This window comes from Alnus glutinosa, chromosome 4 (genome assembly GCF_958979055.1).
Source record: "Alnus glutinosa chromosome 4, dhAlnGlut1.1, whole genome shotgun sequence".
Classification (NCBI taxonomy): Eukaryota; Viridiplantae; Streptophyta; class Magnoliopsida; order Fagales; family Betulaceae; genus Alnus; species Alnus glutinosa.
In genome coordinates this window covers 18,172,062-18,198,717 of record NC_084889.1, presented here as the reverse complement: position 1 = coordinate 18,198,717, position 26,656 = coordinate 18,172,062, and the positions used below count along the sequence as shown (strand labels likewise).

At 37.7% G+C, this 26,656-nt stretch overlaps 2 protein-coding genes and 1 long non-coding RNA gene across 3 annotated transcripts; all 3 read right to left on the bottom strand.

Moving 5' to 3' along the window:
* Nucleotides 1–3,976: 3,976 nt before the first annotated feature.
* LOC133866190 (mitochondrial phosphate carrier protein 3, mitochondrial-like) lies at nt 3,977–4,788 on the bottom strand. Its single transcript, XM_062302732.1, has 2 exons — nt 4,729–4,788; nt 3,977–4,212 (listed from the first exon to the last, which is right to left on the bottom strand). The coding sequence occupies exons 1-2, from the start codon at nt 4,766–4,768 to the stop codon at nt 3,977–3,979; spliced, it is 276 nt and encodes a 91-aa protein (XP_062158716.1). The 5' UTR covers nt 4,769–4,788.
* Nucleotides 4,789–5,396: 608 nt separating this feature from the next.
* On the bottom strand, nt 5,397–5,856 carry LOC133865781 (uncharacterized). Its single transcript, XR_009899810.1, has 3 exons — nt 5,763–5,856; nt 5,601–5,666; nt 5,397–5,484 (listed from the first exon to the last, which is right to left on the bottom strand). It is a non-coding gene; the product is annotated as an uncharacterized LOC133865781 (long non-coding RNA).
* A 10,136-nt stretch (nt 5,857–15,992) lies between these two features.
* Nucleotides 15,993–24,533, bottom strand: LOC133865211 (protein ENHANCER OF LHP1 1). The gene is made up of 12 exons (XM_062301576.1): nt 23,996–24,533; nt 21,925–23,033; nt 21,596–21,772; nt 21,328–21,441; nt 19,707–19,811; nt 19,280–19,414; nt 19,134–19,189; nt 18,931–19,030; nt 18,741–18,857; nt 17,080–17,206; nt 16,810–16,940; nt 15,993–16,706 (listed from the first exon to the last, which is right to left on the bottom strand). The coding sequence occupies exons 1-12, from the start codon at nt 24,285–24,287 to the stop codon at nt 16,263–16,265; spliced, it is 2,907 nt and encodes a 968-aa protein (XP_062157560.1). The 5' UTR covers nt 24,288–24,533; the 3' UTR covers nt 15,993–16,262.
* Nucleotides 24,534–26,656: the final 2,123 nt, after the last annotated feature.

Here is a 26,656-nt window from a genome sequence, read left to right as displayed (position 1 = left end):
GAAATTTCTTTTTTTTTTTTTTTTTTTTCACTACAAGCTTCGCCTTTTGATCTTTTGGTTCACTAGTTTTGTGTCTCACCGTCAAAACCAAACCTTCCTTGTTGGAAGGAGGAAGAAGGCAATTGTTAAGGGCCCGGTTGTTTATAGGATGATAATTGGGGAATAAAAGAAATAGTTTTGACACTTTAAGGAGTCAATCCCTCCACTCTCTTTAAATCACAAAACTGATAGCCCACTAACATATTTACTTGGCCTAAATATTAATGGGATGCTTGGGTGCATTGTTTTTCTAAAACAAATTATATTGGTATTCGCAATTTTTCAAAAACAAATCAGATTTTATCCAATTTTTTCTAATTTTGTCTTAGGAAGTCAAACCATCCAAATTTCTTTTTCAACTTTCTTTTGCCTCGAAATTTGCGCAGTGAGCAAGTAAAGTTTAGGAATAATAGTGTGACCTGGCACGGGACAGAATCTCCATTGGCCACTTTAACTATCAGTTTGGCTTTCCTTACTACTTTTGGACCTAGGAAGCAATAAGTACTCCCTATGTCGATGAGAATCACTACCTCTAGGTTGTTGATTGAACCAATCAACCTCATAGTTTTAGGTGTCGAGGCTTCCACAATCGCATGAAGAGAAATTTCCAACAATTCTCTTTCTTCCCTTTATGCTTCCAACGCCTGTCCTTCCTGAATCTGCCCCTCCTGCTCTACAGGTGCAGCGACTTCTTCTACCTCCAATCCCTCTAGCAAATAAACTTTGGGCCGGTTACAGTTAAGGCCTATGTGATATTTACCATCACAATAATAGTAGAGCCCCTTCTCCCTCCGCTCTTGCATTTGATTAGAGGAAATCCTTCTAATAGGTAGATGAGTTTGTCTCACCACATTAGTTGCGTAAGGTGTATTGTGGTTAGGATCAGGGGTGTTGAAACCAACATTTCGGTTTTCTATGGGAACAAAGGGACTTGGTAGTTTGGAGAGGGTGAGTGGGGCAACAAGTTTAGGATAAGATGGCTTACTGTTTGAGTAATAGTAAAAGCCCAAGGAGATGCTCTAGAACTTCTGTCTCTCCTCCAGACCTCTCATCTTGCAGCCTGGCCAATCCAACTGTTGTGGCAGGGATGGTTGTTTCAGCATGGTAACAATGATCCTCACTTCTTCTTTCAATCCACTGATAAACATGCTCCCTTTGAACTCCTTTGTTAACTTGAAAATTTTGTTTGACAATACTTCAAATTGGGACTGGTACTCATCCAACCGTTGATGTTTACAAGAGCTTAGTGAAAGCTCCAACAAGATCATCATAGGATGATGGGGCGAATTTGGTTTTGAGTGCTACCACAAATTCTTCCCAACTATTCACAGGACCAAACTCCATTAACCAATTATACCATTGTAGGGCTTTTCCCTCCATATGGAATGCTGAAATAGGCACTTTTTTATTGTATGGAATTTGACCATATGAAAAGAATTGTTGAGCCTTGAGGATCCAGGCAGTTGGATCAGTCCCATCAAATTTGGGAAAGTCCAATTTAACGGCTCTAGCCTATATTCCTCGACGTACAGGAAAAGTAGAATTACGGGTTTCACCAATAGTCTCCTTGGAAATGTAGTCTCTATTGTTGTTTTGACCACTAGTTTCTCCAGGAACAAGATCGTTGTTAGGCTGAGCAAGTTGTGTGGCTAATGCTCCTAATTTTTTCAGGAGTTGGTCTAGAATGTAGTGGTGCTGGCTTTGAAGTCTTTGCACTCATCATGAAACTTAGCTAGAGATTCAGCTAACTAGGATACTCTTGTACCTTCTACCATGGTCGCAAGAACGGTGCTCTAATACCACTTGTTATGGGCCTTGTTGTTTCTAGGATGATAATTAGGGAATAAAAGAAATAGTTTTGACACTTCAAGGGGTCAATCCCTTCACTCTCTCTAACTCACGATTAGGAGTTGTAATACGTGGTGTAATTTTCTAGATACTTCATTAATCTGAATGCTGAAATAAATACAAGCAAGACTCTATGACTAATGGCCTACTAACATATTTACTTGGCCTAAATAACTGACCCACTAATAAAGATAACCAACCCATGGCCTACTACTTGTGTAGCTCACCACTCCCACTACCCCATCTTCTGGAAACCAGGAGAATGCCAACCATTTACTGCCTCCACGTCTTCATTTACACGCACGAAGCTAGCAGGTTTCCATTGCTGGAAACTTATGCGATATCAATGCTGAGTGGGACACGCGACAGTCATTCGGCTTGCCTTGGAAACATCATGCGCGTCAAACTCTGCCTTATCACTTCATCCCTTCATCTTCAGACCAGCTCTTAAGCATTCACAACACCTTCCCTTTGATTTTCCCTAAATTTAGGGAATAAAATTATTTTTTGCTCCCCTATCCAATTACACCACACAATAGCTTCTCTTATCTTTTCCTATATCAATTAAATATTATTTCTTTACAAATATAAGTTCTTACCTACCCTCACATTTTTCACAAAATTCCAGCACCATCCCCAATAAAAGGCAAAGAGATGGGAGATGAGAGAGGAAAGATAAATATTTTGTATTAAAATAATAGATAGGGAAGCTCTTTCCTGTGGGTGGTTTCTTGTGATTTTTTTGGCATTTTTCCTATATGTAGGGAAGGGAAGGGGCTATAATAAAGCTATTGGGAATGCTCTTACTCTTCAAACCAGCCTGCACTAACAGCAGTTGTTTGTTTCTGACTAGTGAATCAAACACATCATAGTAGCGTACCTTGTGGTAGGGCTGGCAAAATGGGTACCCGACACGACCCGTTTACGACCCGCGACCTGTTTAGGCTAGACCCAAACACGACCCGTTTATGTTAACGGGTCGGGGCTCTAGACACGACACGACACGACACGGCTATTTCACGGGTCACCTGACACGACCCGTGAAACCCGTTTAGCCTAACGGGTCTTGTCGGGTCGACACGACCCGTTTAACCCGTTTAATTGGTCTTTAAAAAACATTGGAAAAAAAGAAGTTTGAACAATCGTGCATGTTCCTTATCCAAAGGCCGATGTTGCTTCAGGAAATAAATAAGAAATACTAGCTGCTTCTTTGAATGCCAATAAAAATAAGAAAAACAAGGCGCAGAGATAAAATAACAAATTCTTGAACAACCAAGATAATAGCAGTGCTTAAGAGGATGATCAGAATTGCTTACAGGTTGGTAGCTTTGCATGTACAAGACTTGCCTAGGGTGCCCAACAATCATCTGTGGCCCATACTGCAATGGAGAGATATTAAGTAATCACTAGCAAGATTTTAATTTAAAAACTAGGATAACATCTTCACAAGAATTCTTTAGCAGGCCTCCAACAGCAAGTTGTGAATAATGTCGCACCTGAGGTCCATTAGCATGAAAATACAACGGCGACTGCATTGGTGCAACCTGTGGATTAAATATAATAGGCTGGTGCCCGGGATATGAGGGAGAATCAAATAAGGCAGGCATAAGCAACACAAATATTATTTCATCGAAGAAAAAAAAATAACCCTTTTGTAACATTTGATTGTTCACGCCTTTGCAAGCGCTGTGGCAGCAAGTGCAGGAGCAACACCACTAGTAGTTGACCTAAAAAGAACAAGTAGACACATGTCATGATTGACTTCCTTCTAATGAACTATTCAAGTATGTTAGAGAATACAAGGAACATAGCAAAGCAAAGCATAAATTAATCTCAGCAAATGCAGGAAAAAGAAACTTACAGCCCAAAAGAAACTTTGACAGCATCATAAATTCCCCATTGGGCTCCCGTGAGGGTTCCAATCATGACTATACGAAGAGGAAGGCCACGGGTACAAAGACCCCACAATCCCATCTTCTTCACAGCCTGCAACAGACAAATACAAAAAACAAAGTGAGCACATGAGAAGAGAGAGATGTGCAAACATGTATATGTGTGTGTGTGTGTGTGTGTGTGTATCCTTGAAGTCCTATGCAAAGAAATCACACACATTACCGACAGTTGCATCCTTGGCATTGTTGAGGAAAGACACCAGATTGTCAGCAAGGTGTGAGACGATAGCACAGAATACACCAGCCACATATCCGCCAGCAAAGCTCACCCCAAGCTGCAAAGTTTTGCTGCACTGTTCTTTTGGGGTTGGGATGGCATACTTGTACATCATCTCCACAATAGTCTCAAAGGATACAAATTTCATCATGGTATCTGCAGAACACCCACGCTGATCATCAGAAACCTCCTAATGAAAGGAATTAATAAGATTCAATTCTTCCTACAACCAAACCAATTACATAAGTGTAGTTTGATGGAGACAAAGAAAAAAGACATATAAAAAACTCTACTTGCTGCGGCTGGACACTTTTCACACAATAATCACTCTTGGATCATGCATCACATAAGAAACATTTCTTAAACCAGATAACTACAAAATGTTTCAACCAATCACAGAACAAAAATAGCAGTTGCACATATCAATATGTCCAAAGACCAATAAAAAACCAAAACTTTCTTGCATTCTTGAGCTGATAGATAGGATAAACCAGAAAAGTACAAGTAACATGAACCAATGGAAATGCTTCAACTTACATGGAATCTGATGACCCCAAAGAGGAACAAGCCCTTTGTACAAGTTGCAAAATCAAACAATGATAAAACTAAAATTCCAAAAGCGAGTAATTCCATACACATAACAAAGCCAAAAAGTTTTGCATAGTTCCATACCCAAGAACTCCTTCAGACTTGACGAACTTGGGAAGCCCATCTGATAAACCTCGGGCGAACCCAGGCTGAGTTTGGACACGAACTTTAACAAAAAGTAAAAATGTATGCAGTATGAGTACAACCTACTGAACCATGTACCCATATTAAATTATTCACAGATCCTACATGCTGATTTTCCAGAAAATTTAACCTAATTACACTACCAGAACAGCAAAATAGAAGCCAGTCAATATAAAAGATCTGGCCAATAAGGCATATCACAGAAAACCAACATCCTGCAAGGCTACAACTAACTTTATAACCTTTCTAGCAATTAAGTGATGCTGATTGCTAACAACCTTAGCAAAAAGGGAAATACAAAAATGAAATATTCTAAGAGTTTGAAGGGATCACTAAGCAAGTGATTCTGCAATGAATTCAATATTGGAGAGGATGAAGCACACAACAGCTTTGACCCCATTGAAGCAAAGAACTATCAATAATTTCTAAAGTAGCATTAACATTTAACAATTAATCTTTTGGCAATAGAGAACTTCTCTGATAGTTCGAAATTTGGAGGTTAGAAAGAGTTCTAATAAGTAATAAGTAATAACATAGAGCCCTTTCTATCGCAAAAAATTCTCAAATACAAAAAACCACATCATAATTGTCCACTCTTGAGTCTTGATCCCTTGAATGAATATGCTCATTGTCCATCAGATTGGGTCCAACGCAAGTTAGTTTGTCATGTCCATCTTTGTCATTCAACTCCAATACCTAAAGGAATAAAACAAAATAATTACATTGAGATGTGAAAAAGTTTGGCCATTCTACCTCAAATGCTAAAACACAAACAATAACATAAGAACAAAAGAAAGAACATGGGATCTCACAAGAACTGCTACTATCCAATGTCAACACATCCTCTTCTTCGTTATCCACACTCATTGAAGTTTGTTCTATATCAAAAGATAAAAGAAATTAATGTCATTAAAGTAAGATAAAAAAAAATACAAGTAAATGAATAAATTAAATATGCAAATAACTAACATTACCTTGCTCTCCATATAACCAATCTCTAGTGCAAACCAATGCCTCAACAATATCAGGCTTGAGTGAACTCCTATACTGATTAATCACACGTCCACCAATACTAAAAGTGGATTCTGAAGCAACAGTAGAAATAGGAATACTCAAAACATCACGAGCTATGGCAGCTACTTCAGGATAACGAAATTCATTTCCTTTCCAAAATGAAAGGATGTCAAATGTCGTATTCTTCTCCAAATACTTGGGTTTATCCAAATAAAGTTCCAATTGAGTCTTTTGTGCATCAGGATCGACTCCATCAAATGCTAGAAAATCCTACATAAAAAGAGATAATATAAACATAAAATTAATAAGTGATTATGAGTATATATACTAAGTTACTACTTACTAACAAGCTAAGAAAGTAAGAAACTTGTGATATTATTTACCTTTTCCCAATCTGAACCTTCTTGAGGTTGAATAACTGTGGAGCTTGAAATTGCAGGAGCACTAGCCACACTATACTTCATAAAAAGTTTGGTTAACGTTTTGGTCACATTATACTCTTGAGATTCAGCTCCATAAATCTTAGTATAGTAATACTTTACAAGGCGCAGCTTGTAACGAGGATCTAAAACATCTGCAATGGCCAACACTAAACTGAATTCTAACCAATATTTCTCAAATTTAGAGATCATTTGACCTGCCATTAATCTCTTATATCCATCTTCACTCACAAGCTCTTGCTTCAAATTCACATAAATCAATGCTTCCACGAGAAAATATAGATTGGCTGTGGGATATTTGGTACCAGAAAAAGCACATGTAGCACGATAAAAGTATCCCAAGAAACTACTAATATCAATCACTTTTTCCCACTCAAGTGCATTAGGACAACATATAATTTTTGTCAATCATCTCCAAATAAGCAAAAGCACGCCTATAATGAATTGCACTCTCAAGCATAAGATATGTCGAATTCCATCTAGTTGGCACATCTTGTTTTAATCCCTTGTTACTATCCAATGGCATTTGATTGACAGCTTGAAGAAAACTTTGTTTTCTCATTTGTGATCCTCTAAAATACTTAACACTATCTCGAATATTTTGGATAGCACCAGTAATCTCTTTCAATCCATCTTGTACAATCAAGTTAAGAATATAGGCACAACAACGCATATGAAACAACTCACCATCACAAGGAAGGGCTTTCTTCATGTTTAATTTGGGTTTGAGATTCACAACACACAAATCATTCGCAGAAGCATTATCTAATGTTATAGAGAAAACCTTTTTATCAATCCCCCACTCTTCTAGCAAACTACATATCTTTTCAGCCAAAGATACACCATTATGTGGTGGGGGCATAAATGAAACGTTTAACACCCTTTTAGATAATGCCCAATTCTTGTCAATAAAATGTGCAGTGAGGCAAATATACCCATCGGTTGTCAAAGAAGTCCACAAATCTGATGTCAAACTAATCCTCCCTTGACAAACATTTAACAAAGACTTAACCTTTTGTTTCTCCAATATATGCATCTTAATCAAATTAGCCTTGGCAGTATTTCTACAAATTAATGGTACATCACTACGCAAGTATCTATGCACTTTTCTTACACCATCATATTCAACATATGAGAAAAGCAAGTCATGCTTTATATATTGTAACAACCAACAATTCTCTATATTTTTTAGGACAAAATTTTGAGCCACTTACAAATAGAGTTCCTTGATCTCTAGATAGGAGCATCTGCTGAATATCATGATCAGTTTTTCCTCCACAAACCTTCATATGCTTCTGTAGATTTCCAGTTCCGTGTGAACTGTTAGCTATATACTTATGGTCACAGAACTTGCATTTTTCCCATATTCTTGTGTCATTTGGATCTGTAGAAGGAACTTCATCAAAATGGGTCCAAACGTTGAGGTCTTCCTACGCTTCTTCGGGACAGTTTTTGTCGTTATCGGATTTGTATGAATAGAAGGATCCTCCCTTGTATCTATTTCAACCACATCGTCATCGAATATAACCGAATCTTCGTTAATCACCTACACACATATGACATATTGTTAGTAAATTAGAATGAAGAAAAAAAAAAAAAAAAAACCCTTTTAACCAAATTGAGCTTAACATATAGGCAGTTAAAATAAAGGGGGGAAAAGTGGAAAACAAGATGTACTTAATTACAAATTACAAGACAGTGGAAACAAGAATCCCAAACTTAGTATAGCAATAGAAAGAAGATATTCAAATGTAGGCACTCACTTCAACAGTGACAAATGACAATCATTTCCCAAAAAAAAAAAGGTTCCTTTCAAGTTGAAACAAAAATAACTTATAAAGAGCCTACTTTTTAAAATTTGTACTTGTCATAAACCAACTTAAACCAACCAACTTAAAATTTGTACTTGTCATATATCAAATAGATCCTATAAATAATCTCATAATTGCCTACTTAATTTCTCTTAAATTCAATCAATTAATTATAAAAACTCTTGATTCATTTATCATCATCGACTAGCTTCCCACCTTTTATGAGTGCACATAAACAAGATATTTGAATTCAACGCCAAAAAAGATATTGGTGCTGAAAAGTCTAACATCTTTTGTCCTTTTTATAAGTGCACATCAAAGCTTGTGACTTATATCAATGATCTTTGATTTTTTGGATCATGCTGCCACGCAATGCTTTATTAACCAAATAATATGAGGTCGACATTTACAGACACATTAAACTATTAAAGTATACTGTATAGTGAGAATGGACTAATCTGTTACTCACTTGCCCCATACTAACTTCGCAATCTATTGAGGAAAGTTTTAGGAAGCCTCATACTCTTCTTTGAATAAGCTTACATCAGTCATAGTTAACAACCAGTTCCTGCTTGCTTAATGGACAATTTTTTGAGTGAGAAATTTATAATATAATCCCTAGGCAGGGCATGAATCAATGAACCCTTAGAACCTACTTAAAGGTCAAAAACTTCAACAACAATTAATCAGATAAATTACACATCTGATTGGCTTAAATAAAGAAACAAAGATTTTGCATGAATATAAAATTCTAATAATATAAGGTAAGATGATGGTCCAAGACTCCAGGGCCTATGATTATACCCGCAAGTCAAGGTGAAGTCTTCTATGCAACACCATTCTAATTAGCCTTAAATGGAGAACGGAACTGACATTGATAATGTTTTAGTTTTTCGATTATTCTAGGTTTTGGAACCACCTTCAAGACCCACGTTGTCCACTTGAGAAAGTGACTTATTGTCAGTGGGTGCACATCTGGTGTGGAAGCCATAATATGTTGATCATATAGTGTTGAATGGGTGCATGTGCGAAGATTATCGGACTATGATTTTATACCACAATAATCATGGCTATAAGAAATAAAAAATGGAAATCAACTAACATACCCGCAGATCCGGCGGTACTGGATGCGACATCGGCCGGAGAGACTGGGAGAGGCGGAGAGCAGACTGCACTCACTGTCACTGCAGAGACTTGAGAGAGAGAGAGCGTCGAGCGCGGGGACTCGGCAAGGCTGAAGGAGAAGAGAAGGGTGGCGGCGCAGAGCTGAAGAAGACGAGAAGGACGGTGGCGCGGCGACTCGGCCAGGCAGAAGGAGAAGAGAGGGTGGCGGCGTGGCGAGCTGAAGGAAAAATCCAAAAAGAAAAGGGCAAAAGGCTAGGGTTTTCACTTTTCACCGTGTTCTACTTTTCTAATTTTCTTTCACTTTTATGAGTTTTCTCACTTTTTTCCGGTTTTGTTTATTTTTCACTGTTTTGAATTTTGATTCTTTGATTTTTCAACTTTTCACCTGTTTTCAGTTTCACTTTTCAGATAATTATTTCCCCCCCATTCCCAGTTTTCCCCCCAAGGCAATTTCCCATTCGGCCATTAATTTCTGCCATTCTCCCTTTTTTTTTTCTTCTTTTTCTTTTTCTTTTTTTTTTAGGAAAAAAAAAAACTAATCGTGCTGGCTGGTCACCCGCGGGTGACCCGCGACCCAACCCGCCAAACCAATATAAACGGGTCGGTCTGTTTATGACCCAAACCCGTTTAAGGTGGACCCAAACCCGCTAATTTGGTGTCGTATTCGTGTCGGATTGTCGGGTCGTGTCAAAATTGCCAGCCCTACCTTGAGGCTATATCGCATACTAGACTTTCCTCTCTAGTGGTCCATTCATGGATGTGTGCCTTAATTAGGCATTGGGTTGCTACACATACAGTTCCACAAAGGATAATTCTTGGCAATAATCGCTATAACCATCTCCAAGGTAAATGAATCTTTTTCTTACCACTTTCAAAAACAGAAGCCTGGATTTGGTCAATCACTAGATCCTTGCAACAGTATCATATTTGGTGGTTTGCCTTTATTCACGAGCTTCACCATATTCCTACTTCGGCTATTGATTTTATTTTATGGGTCAGGATATTTGGTGGTGGTAATGGGCCTAGATATTTGGTGGTGAGATTTGTAATGAAATAACAATAAATGACAATAAAAGTAACAATTTGGCACTTAAAGGGGCCAAGTCTTCCTATAGCACACGGCTATAACCTCACGGGTTTAATGCAAATACTTTGATATCTTTTCATTCATTCACAATGATTAAATACAACAAACTAATAACTAAACGTACTAACCCACTTGCCCATCTATAGGCTACATGATAATAGCTACTCCCCACATAAGTGACCTGCTACTCTATAAACTACCCATGATTGACGTAACCCAACTAGATGCTCAAATAAATGAAATACATGCTGAAATAAAGGAATACATGACCCATGATCATAAGACCATTAGGCCCATAACAAACTCCACTTCTTCAAAAGACCTTGCCCACAAGGTCTGGAAACCAATTGATCCTGCCAGTACACTCCTTGCAGTAGATTCCTATGACTAGCATGAAAAACTTGAAGAAGGCAACCCAAACAAAAAAGAAAAGACCAAACTCTTATTCAAGAATAGAAAAATGTGAGTTGTATCCTTTTAACTATCATTTTATAACCAACCCGTAAGATGCTTGCTTGAACCCTTTGAATTTGGTGGCTTAAGAGACTCTTTGATTTTACCCAATACTTGAAGCACATGTCCCACTGCACTCCAAAATTTTTTGTCACTTTCAAGCTGTCACACTTGCTTAGAAAGGCACACGTTACCCTCTGCAATGGACAATTCATGAGCAAGTAAAGGCTGCGTTTTGTAGTACACATGTTTGTCCTCTTCACAAAATGGACTCATTTGCACAAAGATGAAACCACCATCTGCAACATCATTTCCTCTCCCCAAGGCCCATGCACTACTTGAGATCATCTCACTCATGCTTAAAGTTTGTACTTTCTTGGCTTGTCTTGCAGCTTCAAGAGAAACGAGTAGTACTAGCATGGAGATAGTTACTTCCCAAAAGAAGTGAGAACACAACTATTGTATTGAAGAGAAAACAAGCTTTGTCATCATTTCTATATCTCTTGTAGTTTGGTAATGGAGCCACTACAGAAGGCAATACTGGTGCATGTACTTGATACTCCCGTTACACACACATGGGTACTGAAGCGGGTTCCTTCCGTCGCCTGGGTTCCAGCAGATCCGGCACACATCCTCCTCCTCATCAGCTTTATCATTTGCAACTTTAATATTCATAATTGCCCACGCCTCATGTTTTGTTTTTAGAATCTGAAATTTATGTTGATCCTTATGCCACATGCAAGAAGGCTAAAGTTATTCAAGCCTACAAAGTGCAGGACAAAGTCTCCTAGGAAAATGGTTTTAGAACGCCATTTGTGCCTTAAGAGCTCAAAAATCTGCAACAGCTTGAAATAATATGTTGAAAGAGAGATTGATTCAAAACTCTCCAGTAAACATACTACTACTTTGATAAACCCAAAAGGATTTGAAAACTATTACAAGTATTCATACTGAGCTGGAGTTAGTTACATGACATGTATTAGATACACCCAAGTAAACCTAGAATGATCATCAACAATTGTAAGAAAAAATTGAGAACCAATTATTGAATTGACAGAAAAGGGCCCCCAAATATCACAATGAATGATATCAAAAGAGGATTCATTACATGAATGGCTTACAGGAAATGAAAGTTTGTGTTGTTTAGCCATAGGACATACAATACATATGTTATTGGAATGTAAAGAAGCATTAGGAATCAAAGATTTTAACAAAGCTAATCTAAGTTGAGATGGATGACCAAGTCGGTAGTGCCAAATCTCAGTAGATGGAGCCTTTATTGAAACAGCAGAAAATGCAGAATTGAAAAGGGATGGATTGTCTGAGTTATGCTGCAAGTAAAACAGCCCATCTTTCTCCTTACCCAATCCAATCGTCAACCATGTGAACATGTTCTGTATGAAGCAAAAAGAAGTGAAGAAAATAAGGCAATATGAAAGAGATTTAGTGAGCTTGCTAGTAGAAATCAGATTAAAAGAGAATGACGGAATGCATAAAACATCCGTAAGAATCAAATAATTGGAAATCTTAACAGTTCCAATATAAGTTACTACAACAAATTGTCCATTAGGCAATTTAACATGAGTGGAGACAACAATAGTGATAGTTGTGAGAAAAGAAATTGAACCAACCATATGGGCAATTGCCCCAGTGTCAATGATCCATGGATTATGATCATGAGAATGGTTAGATGCAACTTGAAATGATTGAAAATGAACAATAGAGAAAACAGAATGCAAGAACTCAAAACTGTTTGATGAAAGATTATGAATACCTGACATAGTTGATAAAATTTGCCCTTGATTGACAAAATTGCTACCTACTTGAAAAGCAGATGCATGATTGTCAAGATTAGATGGCTTTAGCAAAGCCAAAATTTGTTCACATTGTGTTTGAGTGAAGGATAATGAAGGAGCTTGAAAAGGTTGGATACTTTGAGAGTTTTGATTTTCAGAATCAAATTGATTCCCTTGCACCTGATGTGCTGATGAAAACTACAGCTTAGGTTTGTTGGATTTAAAAACCCAGAGGAAAACCATGTAACTTGTAACACTTGTCCACGGTATGCCCCAGAAAACCACAATGTGTAAAGAGATGTCTTTCCTTGCGAAAATATTGTTGAACATTATGTTGAAAAGGCCGTTGAACATTTTGTTTTCCAAATCGATACTGCTGTTGTGACTGTGAATTGGTTCTTGCTAACATTGCAACAGTTTCATGGCTAGGAGGATTGATAGAAATGATAAGCTGTCTCTCTTCTTGAAGAACAACAGAGAAGACTTTGTTGATAGCTGGTAGAGGATCAATAAGCAGAATTTGTCCCCTTATATGTGCGTAAGAGTCATTGAGACCAACAAGAAACTGAAGAACATAATCATCATGATTATGTTCTTGAATAGCCTTACATGAACCACAAGAACACTCCAGAATTGATCTAACTAAATACATTTACAGCTGTATATCTAACTAATTTGTACACGTCATGTAACTAACTCCAGCTTAATATGAATACTCGTAATAAAAACCTCGACGTTTTGGCCGGGTTGATAGTTATGGTGTTGACTCGGCGAGCTTGCGCCACAGTAAAGGCCATCCTGGTACTGGTAACCTTCGGGGCTGCGGACGTACTAGTGAGCAGGCAAGGTTGAAATTCTAGGTAATCGTGAATAAATGGCTACCCTTGCTCTAATTGGTTCAACGGCTCTTCAAGAAATTCTTTGCTATTGGCCTCTAAATGCTCTTCAGTTGCAAAAGCGGGCTCTAACTCTTGAATTTCTTCATTTTGTGGTTGCACTTCTTGTTCTTCAAGCGCAATTTCTTGGCTTTCCTCACAATTTTTTTGGGGCTCAGGTTCTTCTTAGAAACTCCTCTTCTTGAAATTTTGCGAAACTGAATGCTGCTTTCAATGAAGTTGGCTTTAACTTAGTGACTGTTATTTTGATATTCTCTTTGATTCCACTTACAAATCTACTCTCCCAAAACTCTTTAGTCAACCTTGTGAGGATTCTGATAGATAGTACCTCGGATAGTACCTCAAACTGTGATTGATACTTCTCGACTGTTGATGTTTGTTTAAGATTGATAAGCGCCCTAATTGGGTTATCAAAGGCATTGTCTTCTCTGAGCTTAACAATTGCTTCTACTAACTCAAAAATTCGTGTACCTTTCGCCATTATCGCAAGATCGATGCTCTGATACCACAATAAACCATGTTATGTCGCAAGATCGATGCCCTGATACCACAATAACCATATTCCTATTTCGGCTATTGATTTTACTTTATGGGTCTAGATATTTGGTGGTGGCCGGATTTGTATTGAAAATAACAATAAATGACAATAAAAGTAACAATTTGGCACTTAAAGGGGCCAAGTCCTCTTCTAGCAAACGACTATAATAACCTCACGTTTTTAATACACATACTTCGATATCTTTTCATTCATCACAAGGATTAAATACAACAAACTAATAACTAAACGTAACTAACCCACATGCCCATCTATAGGCTACATGATAATAACTACTCTTTACATAAGTGACCCGCTACTCTATAAACTACCCATAACTGACGTAACCCAACTAGATGCTCAAACAAAGCAAATACATTCTGAAATAAAGGAATATATGACCTATGATCATAAGACCATTACGACCACAACATTTTATGTTGTTTTTAAAAGTATATATATATATATATATATATTGGTTTTGTGTGGAGAAGATGTAAGGTGTAAAGAGAGAGAGAGAGAGAGAGAGAGAGAAAAAAAGAAAAAAAAAAAAAAAAGAAGGCATGTTGCCCATATTATTTTGGCCATTTGTTAGCCCATTATTTGGTGTATTGTTGGTCTTGTTGTTGACCCATACCCATCTTTTAGCCCTTTATTAGTCCACTCATTTGGCATATGTGGTATTGTTTGAAACTCAGACCCATTTAGGACCCATAGTTGGCTCAATCTTTTCGGTCATTTGTTGGCCCAATTTCTAGCCTTTGTGATATTGTTTAAATACCCAGGCCCATTTAATGTCCATAGTTAGAATCAATTTCAGCCCTTTGTTAGCTTTTATTTTGGTCCATAGTTGGTCCCCATGTTATTATTTAAGGCTCATGTCCGATCACCGTCACCATCACCTTTGTCGACCACTCCATTTCCAATAAAAAGCAAAAAAATTTTAAAAAAAATTTTTTTAAAAAAAAAAAGAAAAAGAAAATTCAAATTCAAGCTTTTAGAATCTTCCAACTTGAGTTTGAGAGGATGTTAGAATCTATTAAAGAATTTGATTTATTGTAATTGTTTGTAATCAAATCAGATTTGAATATATTAATATCTTATTTGATTTGATTTCTCATACCATCTTTTATTCTCTGCATCTCCCTATAAATAGGGACTCTTTGTATTATAAAAGTATCAAGGAATAAGAGTAAAATGTAACTTTTTGGAATTTATTACGTGGGCGTAGATCATAAACCTAACCACATAAAATTCTTGTATTTATTTATTTTTATTTCGCATTGTTTTTATTTTTCTATTTGATTGTCTTTTCTTTCAAAAGATACAATTTTCAAAACATTTTTATAATCTATGGAAGGGGCAAGCCCCTCGTGACAGAACTCTTTCACCCTATACTTAGAAGTAGCTGAATGAACGCCATTGGTCTTTTTCTCTTCAGAATAAAAGCTGGATGATAACCTATATATATAAAAAAAAAAAGCTGGATGATAAATCGTTATCAGGAAATGCCAAAAAGGTTGACGGTAGATAACGGCTAGTGCCAAAAAGGGCAACAAATTCGACCAATTAGGCTTATTTTCTGTTATTTTCAATTCGCCAGCCAGTCTCGAGTAATAAAAACTGTATGGCCGTGGCAAGCAAAGGCTTATTCTTTCTTCTCTTCCTAATTGATGGAGAATATTTTTCACGTCCTCAGTTTCAATAACCACACTTGTCAATAAGATAGTCCTCTCTTTAACTACTAACAATTATCAATAAGATGCCACCATATGTTCAGAATAATCATTTGTGTTAAGGATATTGAGAACTGGAGACAGATCAAATTGCAAATACAGCAGGACTGACAGAATTCATTGCAATGCTCCTCTCAAGGCTCAAAGTAAAGATGCTCTTTGTTTTCCCACAAGGTGCTTTTCACCAGAGACTTGGGCATCTTCATCGCCGCCATATGATTGCTTAATAATTTGTATCAGGTTTCTGAGTTTCGATAAGATATTAGTCGCTACACAAGTAACTACATTACAATTAATATACAACAATATGATTCTTGCTTGCAATAATGCAATTAAGCCACGCATTGAGAAGGACAAGAATGAATCCCCTATATCTCCCAAATGCATAATTTCAGAACATAATCCATGCTACTCCATGTTACAGCGCCTCAGAAAAGCACACCAAAGATTTTCCTCCATGCATGTTGACAAATGCTGGACTGGGCCACGGGGGTTTAGCCATCTACCATGGTTCAATCTTTATCCTTTACCCGTGCCTGCAGTCTTCCTGTGGTCAGTTGGAAGGATAAACAGAAAGGACTTCACCTGATAGAAGACTTTAGAAACGGATTAGATGGGCGATGAGATTGTACTTGATTCTCCTCTACTCTCTTTACCTCCTGCTTGTCTGATGACTTCATAAATGCAATGGATGATTTGATTGTACCTGAGACATTTCCCCTATCTTCCTCACCTTCCCTGCAATTTTTATCTCCATCTTCTTTTCTTCCATCTGGCACAAGAGTTTGGTTTTGCTCAGTTTTCTTTATTCCAAATTTAGTTCCCTCTTGTGATTTGTTCTTCTTTGTAAACAGAGGAGCAGTCAATTTTGGTGATGCCAATGGAATTACAGTTCCTGATATTTCCTTTGTTTCAGGAGAAGTAAAGGTCTTGCTGAGTGCAACATCAGCCATGATAGGTGCATTACCCCTTGAGTTTGGGAGAATAGTTTGCTTAGTCCCTTGATTTTCATCAAGCAGTCTTTTCTGTAAGTAAAATAAGCATAAGAAGCCAGAGTGAAAATGAAAATGGCCAATCTGATTAACCAACAAAGAGCTGCTCACCCTTTTTTGGACAATGAAGGCTTACCTCCAATTCACTGTTGAACCGTTCGGCCAAGTAAGGAAGCTTCAGTGCAGTAACAAGCTTGATTGCACCCTTCACAGATTTTTCCATTGATAAAAGCTTCACGAGTTCAGTAGCCCTCACAAGCTTATCACCTGTCATAACCACCACAAGTAACCATAACTATGATATATCATATTATGTTTAGAATCTAAATTAGACAGGCGGAAAAGAGGCTAGGATATAAATGATACATCCCCTCTTTGGATGTAACCATAAACAGTTAATATTCACCATTGCAGCAGGATGCAATAAGCCTCAAGATGCATCTATCTTGAGCTGCTTCCATAGTAAAAGCCTCGTCATCAAGTGAAATGGTCTCCAAACCAGCACCAGCCATTTCTTCTATTCTCTTTTGAATCTGCAGGTATACATAGAATAGCCTCAGTCACTGAACAGTACTAGTGACCACATATAACCTTCTGAATGGAGAAAAATTTGAAGCGTTGGAAATTAATTGAACGTCCACATAGGTTAGTAGAGTTAGAATCCAAATTGAGTTCGAAGAGTGAGTGAGGTGGTTATTTGATAACTCCCTACTACTCACTCTGGATTGGAATAGAACTCTATTATTCTAATAAAAAGGGAAAGGACTAGGTGTCCCTCTGAGTTGCCACTACAAAGTGTCCCTATTGTATGTTATCAGAATTGTCCTAGATTTAACAATTTTCTTTTCGTTTTGCTATCCTATTGTGTTTTTCTTCTTTATTTTCTTTCGTCCCATCTGCAACAATGCTGGTGTTATAGGCTTTGGCCCGATACCCATGGTTGGAGGTCGATGGCCATGTCATCAGTATAGATGTTGTTGCCATCGACTTCATCAGTGTGGTGGTCTTCGTTTGTCACCGTGGCTATTGTGGTGATTTCCCTCAAGTGGATGGTTGACTCAGGGCAATCAATGGGGTGTGTGGTGGTCAGAAAAGTCTACCCGATTATTTGGTGAAATTCTGTGTTGCAGTGGTCGGTTCTGTGGTGGTGTTGCCAGGCGTGTTCATGTTATGGTAACTTTCGGTTGTTTCTTAACAGTCGTTTATGTATTGTAATAATGGTCAGCCATGTCTGTAGAGAGGTGGCCGGTGGTTGCAATGGTCGGTGGCTATACGTGTATCGCCACTGGTGGCTATACGTGTATCGCCACTGGTGGCGTTTTGGTTGCCGACAATGTTTTGTGTTGTTTGGTTATGGTTAACGGTAGCAATGGTGTGAGAGGCAGTGAACCGATCTGTGGTTACCAACAATGAGTGTCTGTGGCTACAAGCAAATCTGTGTTGAGTTTGGAAGAGAAAGGGGGTGTTTGGCTATAGGTGTAAGCGGTCCTTATCCGGACAATGTTATCCCCCAGTTTGGTTTAATTAGATTTTCAATTCAACAATTATTCCAGCTTAGTTTTCAACCTCGGGCCCAATCCATACCATATTCGACCAAGTAAACCCTGATCAAGTCAACCTAGGCTCAATCCATAACCCAATCCATTTATAAAATTGGGTCAACCCAGTTTACAACCAGGTCGACTTGTATTAGAGACCAATAGAGTCCCATTTCAACCACCAAAGTTTCATCCCATTTTGTTCGTTTTGGGTCAGTACTGGTGGTTCAAGGTTAGAAAGTACTAGAAAGGGTAGTATTGTAACAAATAGAGGAAAAAACCAGGGGTCCCTATAAGTTGTCACTATGAGTTGCTCCTATGAGGTGTCCCTATTTTGCCTCTATAAATAGTAACATATGATAAGGGTCAGAATATAGAGCTCCTATCCTTAATAACGAATATAAAACAGGAAGTTTATTTCTCAATCACAACAAACTAATACAAATTTAAAATTACAACTGGCAAGCCTGAAGGGTTGTACAATATTAAAAACAGAGGCTGTGAAATATGAAGGGGCAGAAAGAAGAACCTGTAAGAGATGCATGTTATTCAGTATAAATTCATTTTCAAGGGCTTCTGCTGCAAGGTCAGACGATGCAAGAGGAAATGAAAGATTCATCAGAGTGAGGACTGGTTTGGGCATCACCTGAGAAAGGGGAGAAAGTCGATAAATATATCACAAAAGATTTAGCAGAAGGAGAAGTCATGAGCTATCCTACCTGCGGGAATAAGTATGGACTTTTGCAAACAATACAAAACAGCTTGCTTGCACTCAACCCGACCACCCAATAGTTTTCATCTGACTTCTCTTTACTAGCACTGAATAGCAAATCTATATTAAAGAATGCACTGGACTAGCAAGTTATGACAGGAAAATTTTAAATTCAGAAAATAATTCCATATTCTTGGAAGAATCTTGAACCTGAAGAGTGGAAGCCAACTGCCACCATATTGGCTGGTAAACACTCTCAGCATGCCCTACAAGTTTTACATATTCAGATATCATATCAAGAAGCAATATTCAGGGTCATAGAAAGTTAAATGGCTTGAAAACAGAGCTGATAATACCTTAGAATCATAGGAACTTAATTGGCCTTCTTCACTAAACCCAAACCATGTTAGATGTGAACCGGGAGTTAATGGCAGACGTCCTCTGAGAGGCTGAGTTCCATTAGCTATGTTGAATACTCTGAACTCTAACATCTGCATGTTACGGATGGGCGTACATTTCATTTTTTAGCAAATAGCAATAATAAAGAGACAACAAGTTCAAACCATCAACCCTGCAAGTGTTACAGTGTCTTCAGCAAGCAGATAGGTAACTATTTTGTCCAGAAAACTTTTGACACAGATATCATCATGGACTTGAGCATTCTTGGTTATGGCCTTTGTAAATGTATTTGTCCTAAATTGTACTAATATGAGTCCAGGTTGAACCTTGGACCAATCAACACTATGAGAAAATGAAACAGATTGTTGAAAGTTGAAACAGGACCTGATCATTTGAGGGAAGACAGTCAGACACATGAGAGACAACCGCAAGTTCGTCCTTGAAGCCTGATGCAGTCACCACAGGCCCGTCAAGGGAAAGAACATGTTTCTGAGGCAGAAAATTGCTTTCAGCAAACAGAGATGCACAGACAACTGCTCAAATATTATGAAAATTATAGAAAATTTTATACTAATATATTAGGATCTATGTGAAATCATATACTCAGGAACCACAAGAACCCATTAAGGTATTGTTTCAATATGTTTTGTTCACTCATATTCAGATTCACAGCTGAATATGAAAGGAGACAGATTTTCCCTTTCATTTTTCAGCTGCATGAACCCAAAAACAAGTATCATTTTCACCAGAACTGCGACACCCCTACTCTTTCTTGGTATAATGCAAAATGTCAGCTATTGTTTTAGTTCCTAGAGTTGCAAAAACAATACTGTATCCATAATCAGGAATTATTTATCGTTAAGAAACCCGAAATTATCTGAAGAACTGTACATTCTATTAGTGTGTTTGATGCAGAGTGAAACAAGAATAAATTTGTCATTTTATTTTATTTAGATTATTAGTTTTATTGTAGTTCAATTAGAGTTATTTGTAATTCAATAATGGGCTTAGCCCAAAAGTGAGTCACATTAGGGTTAGGATTAGGATTTAGTCTATGAGCCTATTTAAGCATAATATTCTATTGTAATAGTTAGTTGATGATGAATGAAAAATTGAGCGTGAGCCGCCATTATGTTTCCTTCAAAGCAATTTGATGTAAGATGATTAATCGGAGAGATAAAGCAAGAATTTAAGAGGAAAAAGAAGCAAAAATAGAGGAAGAAGAAGTAGAAACTAAGAAGGAAAGAGAGAAGAAAGCCAAAGGAGATAGGGAGAATAGAGAGGAAATAATGGTGGCACACGCTCAATTTTTCATTCATCATCAACTAACTATTACAATAGAATATTATGCTTAAATAGGCTCATAGACTAAACCCCAACCCTAATGTGACTCACTTTGGGCCAAGCCCATTATTAAATAACAAATAACTTAAGCTAATGTGACTCACTTTTGGGCTAAGCCCATTACTGAATTACAAATAACTCTAATTGAACTACAATAAAACTAATAATCTAAATAAAATAAAACGACAAATTTATTCTTGTTTTACTCTGCATCAGTGTTGCTAGAAGATTATATGAATATCAAAGAATACAAATTTCCCTACATGTATTACTCTTTCTAGTTAGGAGGTTACTACAACTACTTATAAGTTTTTTCTTCCCTATTCCTATTTGGCGCTGCTTATCTAAAATACCCTGCCTACCTTAGGAAGGCAAATTACATCATTGCCATTGGTGCCATTGTTGTATTCTTTCCAGCAAAGTTATGACCCTCGTAAGTTAATAGATCAACCATCATGGTCAAAGCACTCTCAATATCAAATATGAATATTATATATTTCGCAGACATAATTTAGAAACTACTTTAAGATGACCACTACAAAATGAAGGCATAAATCATTATCCATAATTCAAAAACTAACAATGTTAGACCACCACCTCCTTCCCCACTCCACCCCAAAAAGGGATGGAGTAATATATTAATGATATTTATTTGACAAACCTGCAAACCACCCTCAGTAAAGATGCGAAGAAAATTAAAACTCGTAATTGCAGCTACCCAAGCAGTACCAAGAGCCACAACCTTCACTTCTTCCCCTTCTAATCTCATAGACCACTGTGTTTGCAATACAAATCCAAAGTCAGCACACGGTAAAACTTCACATTCATTGTGCAAAGACAGTTGAACATTAGCAGGGAAAGTATGTGCATGTCTAAAAAAACCACTGTAAGTTAAATCATGAACAATTTTAAGAGGTAAATGATCGTACCTCACTATTATTTGCCCAGGTACTGAACGGGCAATACATAAGAGTACTCATGTTCTTCTCACCCTTACAAGGGTTTGCAAAAACACTTCCATTCTCATTTAATGCAGCCATTGTAAAGCCAAAATGATCAGTCATTGAGGGAACTCGTGGACCTCTGCCAGTATCATGAAAGTCTATCTGTATCCAAAATCATTGAACTATTAGTACATTACCACACCCTCCTGCTACATACATGCTTCTAACTAAAAGTTGAGCCTGCAAGAAAGAAAGAAAGAAAGAATAAAGGACAGACTAGAAAGTGAACCTAACTAACCAAAGACTTGGATTACCTCTATATGGGAGTATCCATCATGTTCAATTGTGGTTATACTTCCAACCATATTGTAGCACAAAAAGCGCCTTTTTGCATCCTTGACTGGAGTTGCACCAGGCTGAAATGCCTCCTGCATTTTTGGACTAGCAGATGTCGTTATTCTTCTCAGCCCTTCATTCCTATTATTCAAGCTTTCCTTGTGAATATGATTCACTTTCTTACGGGATTCGACCTTCGGAGGCAAGCTCCATTCATCACAACCATCCTCATCCAAACTTCCCTCATATGCAGACTGCTTGCGTAGCCTTTTCCTGGTAGAAGGTTCAGATTCACCATGGCTATCTTCACCAAGATCACTTAGACTACCAGATACACTAAGACCTTGTTCCTCTTCATCAAACAAAAGGAGCCCATTACTATTCTTTGATTGTAAATTTGGAACATCCTCAGTAGGAGATTTCATTGACGAAGGAACAACTGATTCCCACACGCCATACTTTCCCATAACATCAATTACAGCCAGTGCATTGCCAATTGGCTTCCATACTATGCAACTTATTTTATCATCAAATTTATGTCTATCAATATCCTGCTTCCGATCAACATCCCAGATCAGAACCTGTCTGTCTAAACCAGACGTAGCCAAGTACTTACCATTGGGTGACCAAGACAAGAAACAAATAGGTTGCATGTGATCACCTCTCAACAAAAACAGCTTTTCAGCTGTATCTCTGTCGTACATCACCACATCATTTCTCAAACCAGGGACAGCTAAGGTCTCCCCATCAGGACTCCAGCTAACTACATTCATTACAGAAAGGTCAGAACCAGTGTCAGGAGCTATACCTTTAAGAGTGTGCAATGTTCTTCCAGAGTGGAGCTCCCAATATATGACAGTCCCAGATGAATCAATAGATGCCAAGTATTCACTATTAGGGTCAAAAGCTAAGCCAGTGACAGGTCCTCTATGTCCTTTCAGAACCCTTGAAATTGAACCGTCAATTGTGTTGATTAGCTTAATACCCTCATCATCACCAGCAGCTGCCAACATGCTCCCTGATCTATTAAATGCAAGGGCACGTATTGGCAATGTGAATCTAGTGATATTAGTCTCAAACTCTCCACCTGACAAGAAAAAAGAGGTTCTTAGAAAATCGATCAAGCTACATAAACAAGCTAAATGGAGCTTTAAGATGATTAGACATGGCTGAAGTCTTCAGGACAACAGTTGACCATTATGAAAAACGAGTAGTTCAAAAGTCGCTGGACAACCATCGGCTCTAGTGACTATAGATCGGAAATTAGTTAGGTTCCAGTAAGCATTACAATATAGTCATCTAATATGCACATATGAAAGTAGACTAATTTGCTCAGAAAAAAATTAAAGTAAACATAAAGAAACTCAAAGGAAGAGTAAAAATGCCTTCAACTATGAAACCAAAAACATATATAATATTTTGAGATATCTGGATCACCAAACAAGATAAAACATATGTGCATACATCGACTTAGAATTACTTCACAATTGATCTTAGTATCTCACCAAAGACTTGAATTTGAAAAATACAACAAAGGTTATATAACACCCATTTAGTCGCAGAATATAACTAAAAAAGTAACCCCCCATTAAACAAAGGAAAAAGAATACAAATTTCCAATTAGACCTAATTTTGCCCTAAACCCAAAATCAAATCCAGTAAATCCAACATGCAATCATTTCACACATCTAATCAATATCAGAGAAACATACTTAAGTTTTCCAAAATGCCAAAATGAAACCCCAAAAATTTCCAACATTTCACAAATCAGGTCTATAACGGCAGATCTACATTCCCCAAAAATTAAAGCATTTCACACGTCAAACCTAATACCTAAAAATATTCCAAGAAAGCACGAAACAATTAGCACACAAAACAAACATCTGAATCGACAAATGACACCAAGGGGAAAAAAAAAAAAAAAGAAAAAGAAAAAGAAAAAAGGCCCATCAAACAAAAGAAACAGGCAAAAACAAATCAAAACCAGTTCTCCCGAAATCCCACAAACCCCATACTCAGCACAATAAATGAGGAACACCCGAAGAATACCCGGAAACTTGTAGAGCTTGACAGAGTGATCCACGGATCCGGAAGCGAGGCACGTCGAGTTGGGACTAATGGCGAGGGCAGTGACGCCGTCGCGGTGGTGGCGGAGGATCTTAGGAGCGCTGGAGGGAAGAAGAGGGTCGTGGATGGAGATGGATGGGTCGGAAGAGGAGGCCGTCACCAGGTGAAGGGCTTGCTGGTCCCACAGGACGGAGCAGAAGGAGCCGCGCCCATTGTTGGACGAGGCAGCGGCCGCCTTGTGGGCCTCACGGAGCTTCACTGACCGGACTTTCATGGCTGCTAGGGAGATGGGTTTGGCTCGGTTTAGGCTTGGCTCCTGTTTGGGGGTTAGGGTTTTGTTTGGGTGGGGAGGTTTAGATTGGGCGGGAAGTGGTGAGGAGGTTTGGATTTGGCGGAGGGAAATGATTTGGACTTTTGAGAGGAAACCGGGCGACTGTGCAAGAGGGCATAGAATTGCAAAAATTTACTAGGGAGCCATTCGTAGTTCTACTTGTATAATTGTATTCGACTTTTTCCTATTTTCTGAGCTTATCTGCATTTGAGAATGGCCTCCAAATTTCTTTTACTAGTAATGCGAGTGTCGGCCGTGTGGGCTCGGGGAGTAGCTACAAGTGGACGTGAGCTTGGAGTCATTCATTCTATGGCGGATATTAACCGCTTTTATCGGCTATCATCACCTATTTACTATCTATTATTCGCATAGGTGGATGCATATTGCAATTTTAAGGTATACGGATGTGGTTAATAACCATATCTACATACTCTTTATATATATATATATATATATATATAGACCTATTACCTAATATGATGTGGATAACGGATAATAACCATATTTAATAAGTGCAATAAACGCATGGATGAAGTTAGTGAAATATGATGTGGAATATGGATGCGGATGCGGATATTTAAAAGTGATATCCGCATTTTACGGATACGGATATTGCAAATATCTGCATCCGCATGTACTTCCGTAAATCATAGCTAGCTAGTTTTTTAAAAAAATTAAAAATTAACTACCCACTTTTTAAAAAAAATAAGGGGTAATTACCTTTTCCCCCCATGAACTACCAAAAAATGCGCGATGCTCCCATGAACTACCAACTCGACCAAAATAGAGAATTCAACTACCAAAGACAACCCTTTTCCCCCCTTCCGTTAGTCAAAGGAGTTAAAACAAACGGTCAACGGGTCACGTGACCGTCACACGCCGTTTTACCCTCATTTTCTTCATCTTTTCCCCTCATGAACTACCACCATCTTCCAACATGCCCCCATGTAAAACGGCACATGACCCGTTGACTGTTTCTTTTAACCCCTCTAACTGACAGAAGGGGGGAAAATGGTTGTCTTTAGTAGTTGAATGCTCTATTTTGGTCGAGTTGGTAGTCCATGGGAGCATCGCGCATTTTTTGGTAGTTCATGGGGGGAAAAGGTAATTACCCCAAAAAATAAAAATAAATAAATCAATTTTGTAACACCTAAGAAATAATTAGGACACTTAGTAATTTAATAATTAAGTTAAAATTCTTAGAAAGTGAGAAAAATGCCAAATACCAGAATTGGCAATTCAAATTGGAGCTTTTTGAGTTTGTTTGGTAGAGGTTTTTGAGGTGAGTTTTGTTTTTGCATAGTAATAAGAAGTGATTGATAAGTGTAACACGCCGGTAAAATTAATTAACTGGTAGTTAACTTCTTGATTCGTCTCACAGTCTTCTTCTAAGAAGAACAAGACCATGGCGACCTCATCCTCTCTAAAAAGAGTCTGCAATGGAAGACTTTCACTTAAAAGAATAAATATAACATTCTAAAATTCTCAATCACATTAAGAATAGTCAGAGTAAACTAAAACATATATCATCATAATAAGTTGAAGCTTCTAAAGTACGATCAAAAGACCATTCATCAAAATAATAAGTATATATCAAAATCTAAAAGTCTAAGAGTCACCAGTAGCAAGAGTCAAATCCTACACTTCATAAGATAAAGCATAAAGATGATATCTATCATATCACGGCAAGATTCAGTAGGTCCTCTCCGCATCCGCCCCAGCAAAATGGGATCTAACTCCTCAAAAATGATCATGAGCACCCTCCAATAGGACCAAATGTTGCTCCGAACTCATCATCACAAAAACTATCTATAAAACAATACATGCTTCATAGATGGAAAGATACAAGTGTAAGTCCACAAATTAGTGAGTAATAATAAACATGATACACATGTTATCATATGGTGAACTTAGTTTAAGTTGAACTAGTTGGGGATCATGCACTATACAGAGTAAGCGTAGCGGAATGTTGATTCCAAAAAAAAAAAAAAAAATCACGATAAACAAGGCTAGATCAATTAAATATACAAGTTCAGGATATTTGCAATCGAATTCGACTTCTCCTAGGCATTTAGGCTATTTGATTTTGGTTGAGTTGCTCCTTGCATGTTGAATGAAGAACGTGTTCTTAATGTTCTTTGTGACGACCATTTTTTTTTTTTTAAAAAAAAAAAAAAACATACAAACGGATCTTCACAGTGGCACGACTACATGTCGCTCAGCCAACATATGGCATATGCCCCATAACATGCACCTGATAATCAGAGTTATATCTATGCAGTAGAAAAACATAATGATACAATCATTAACTC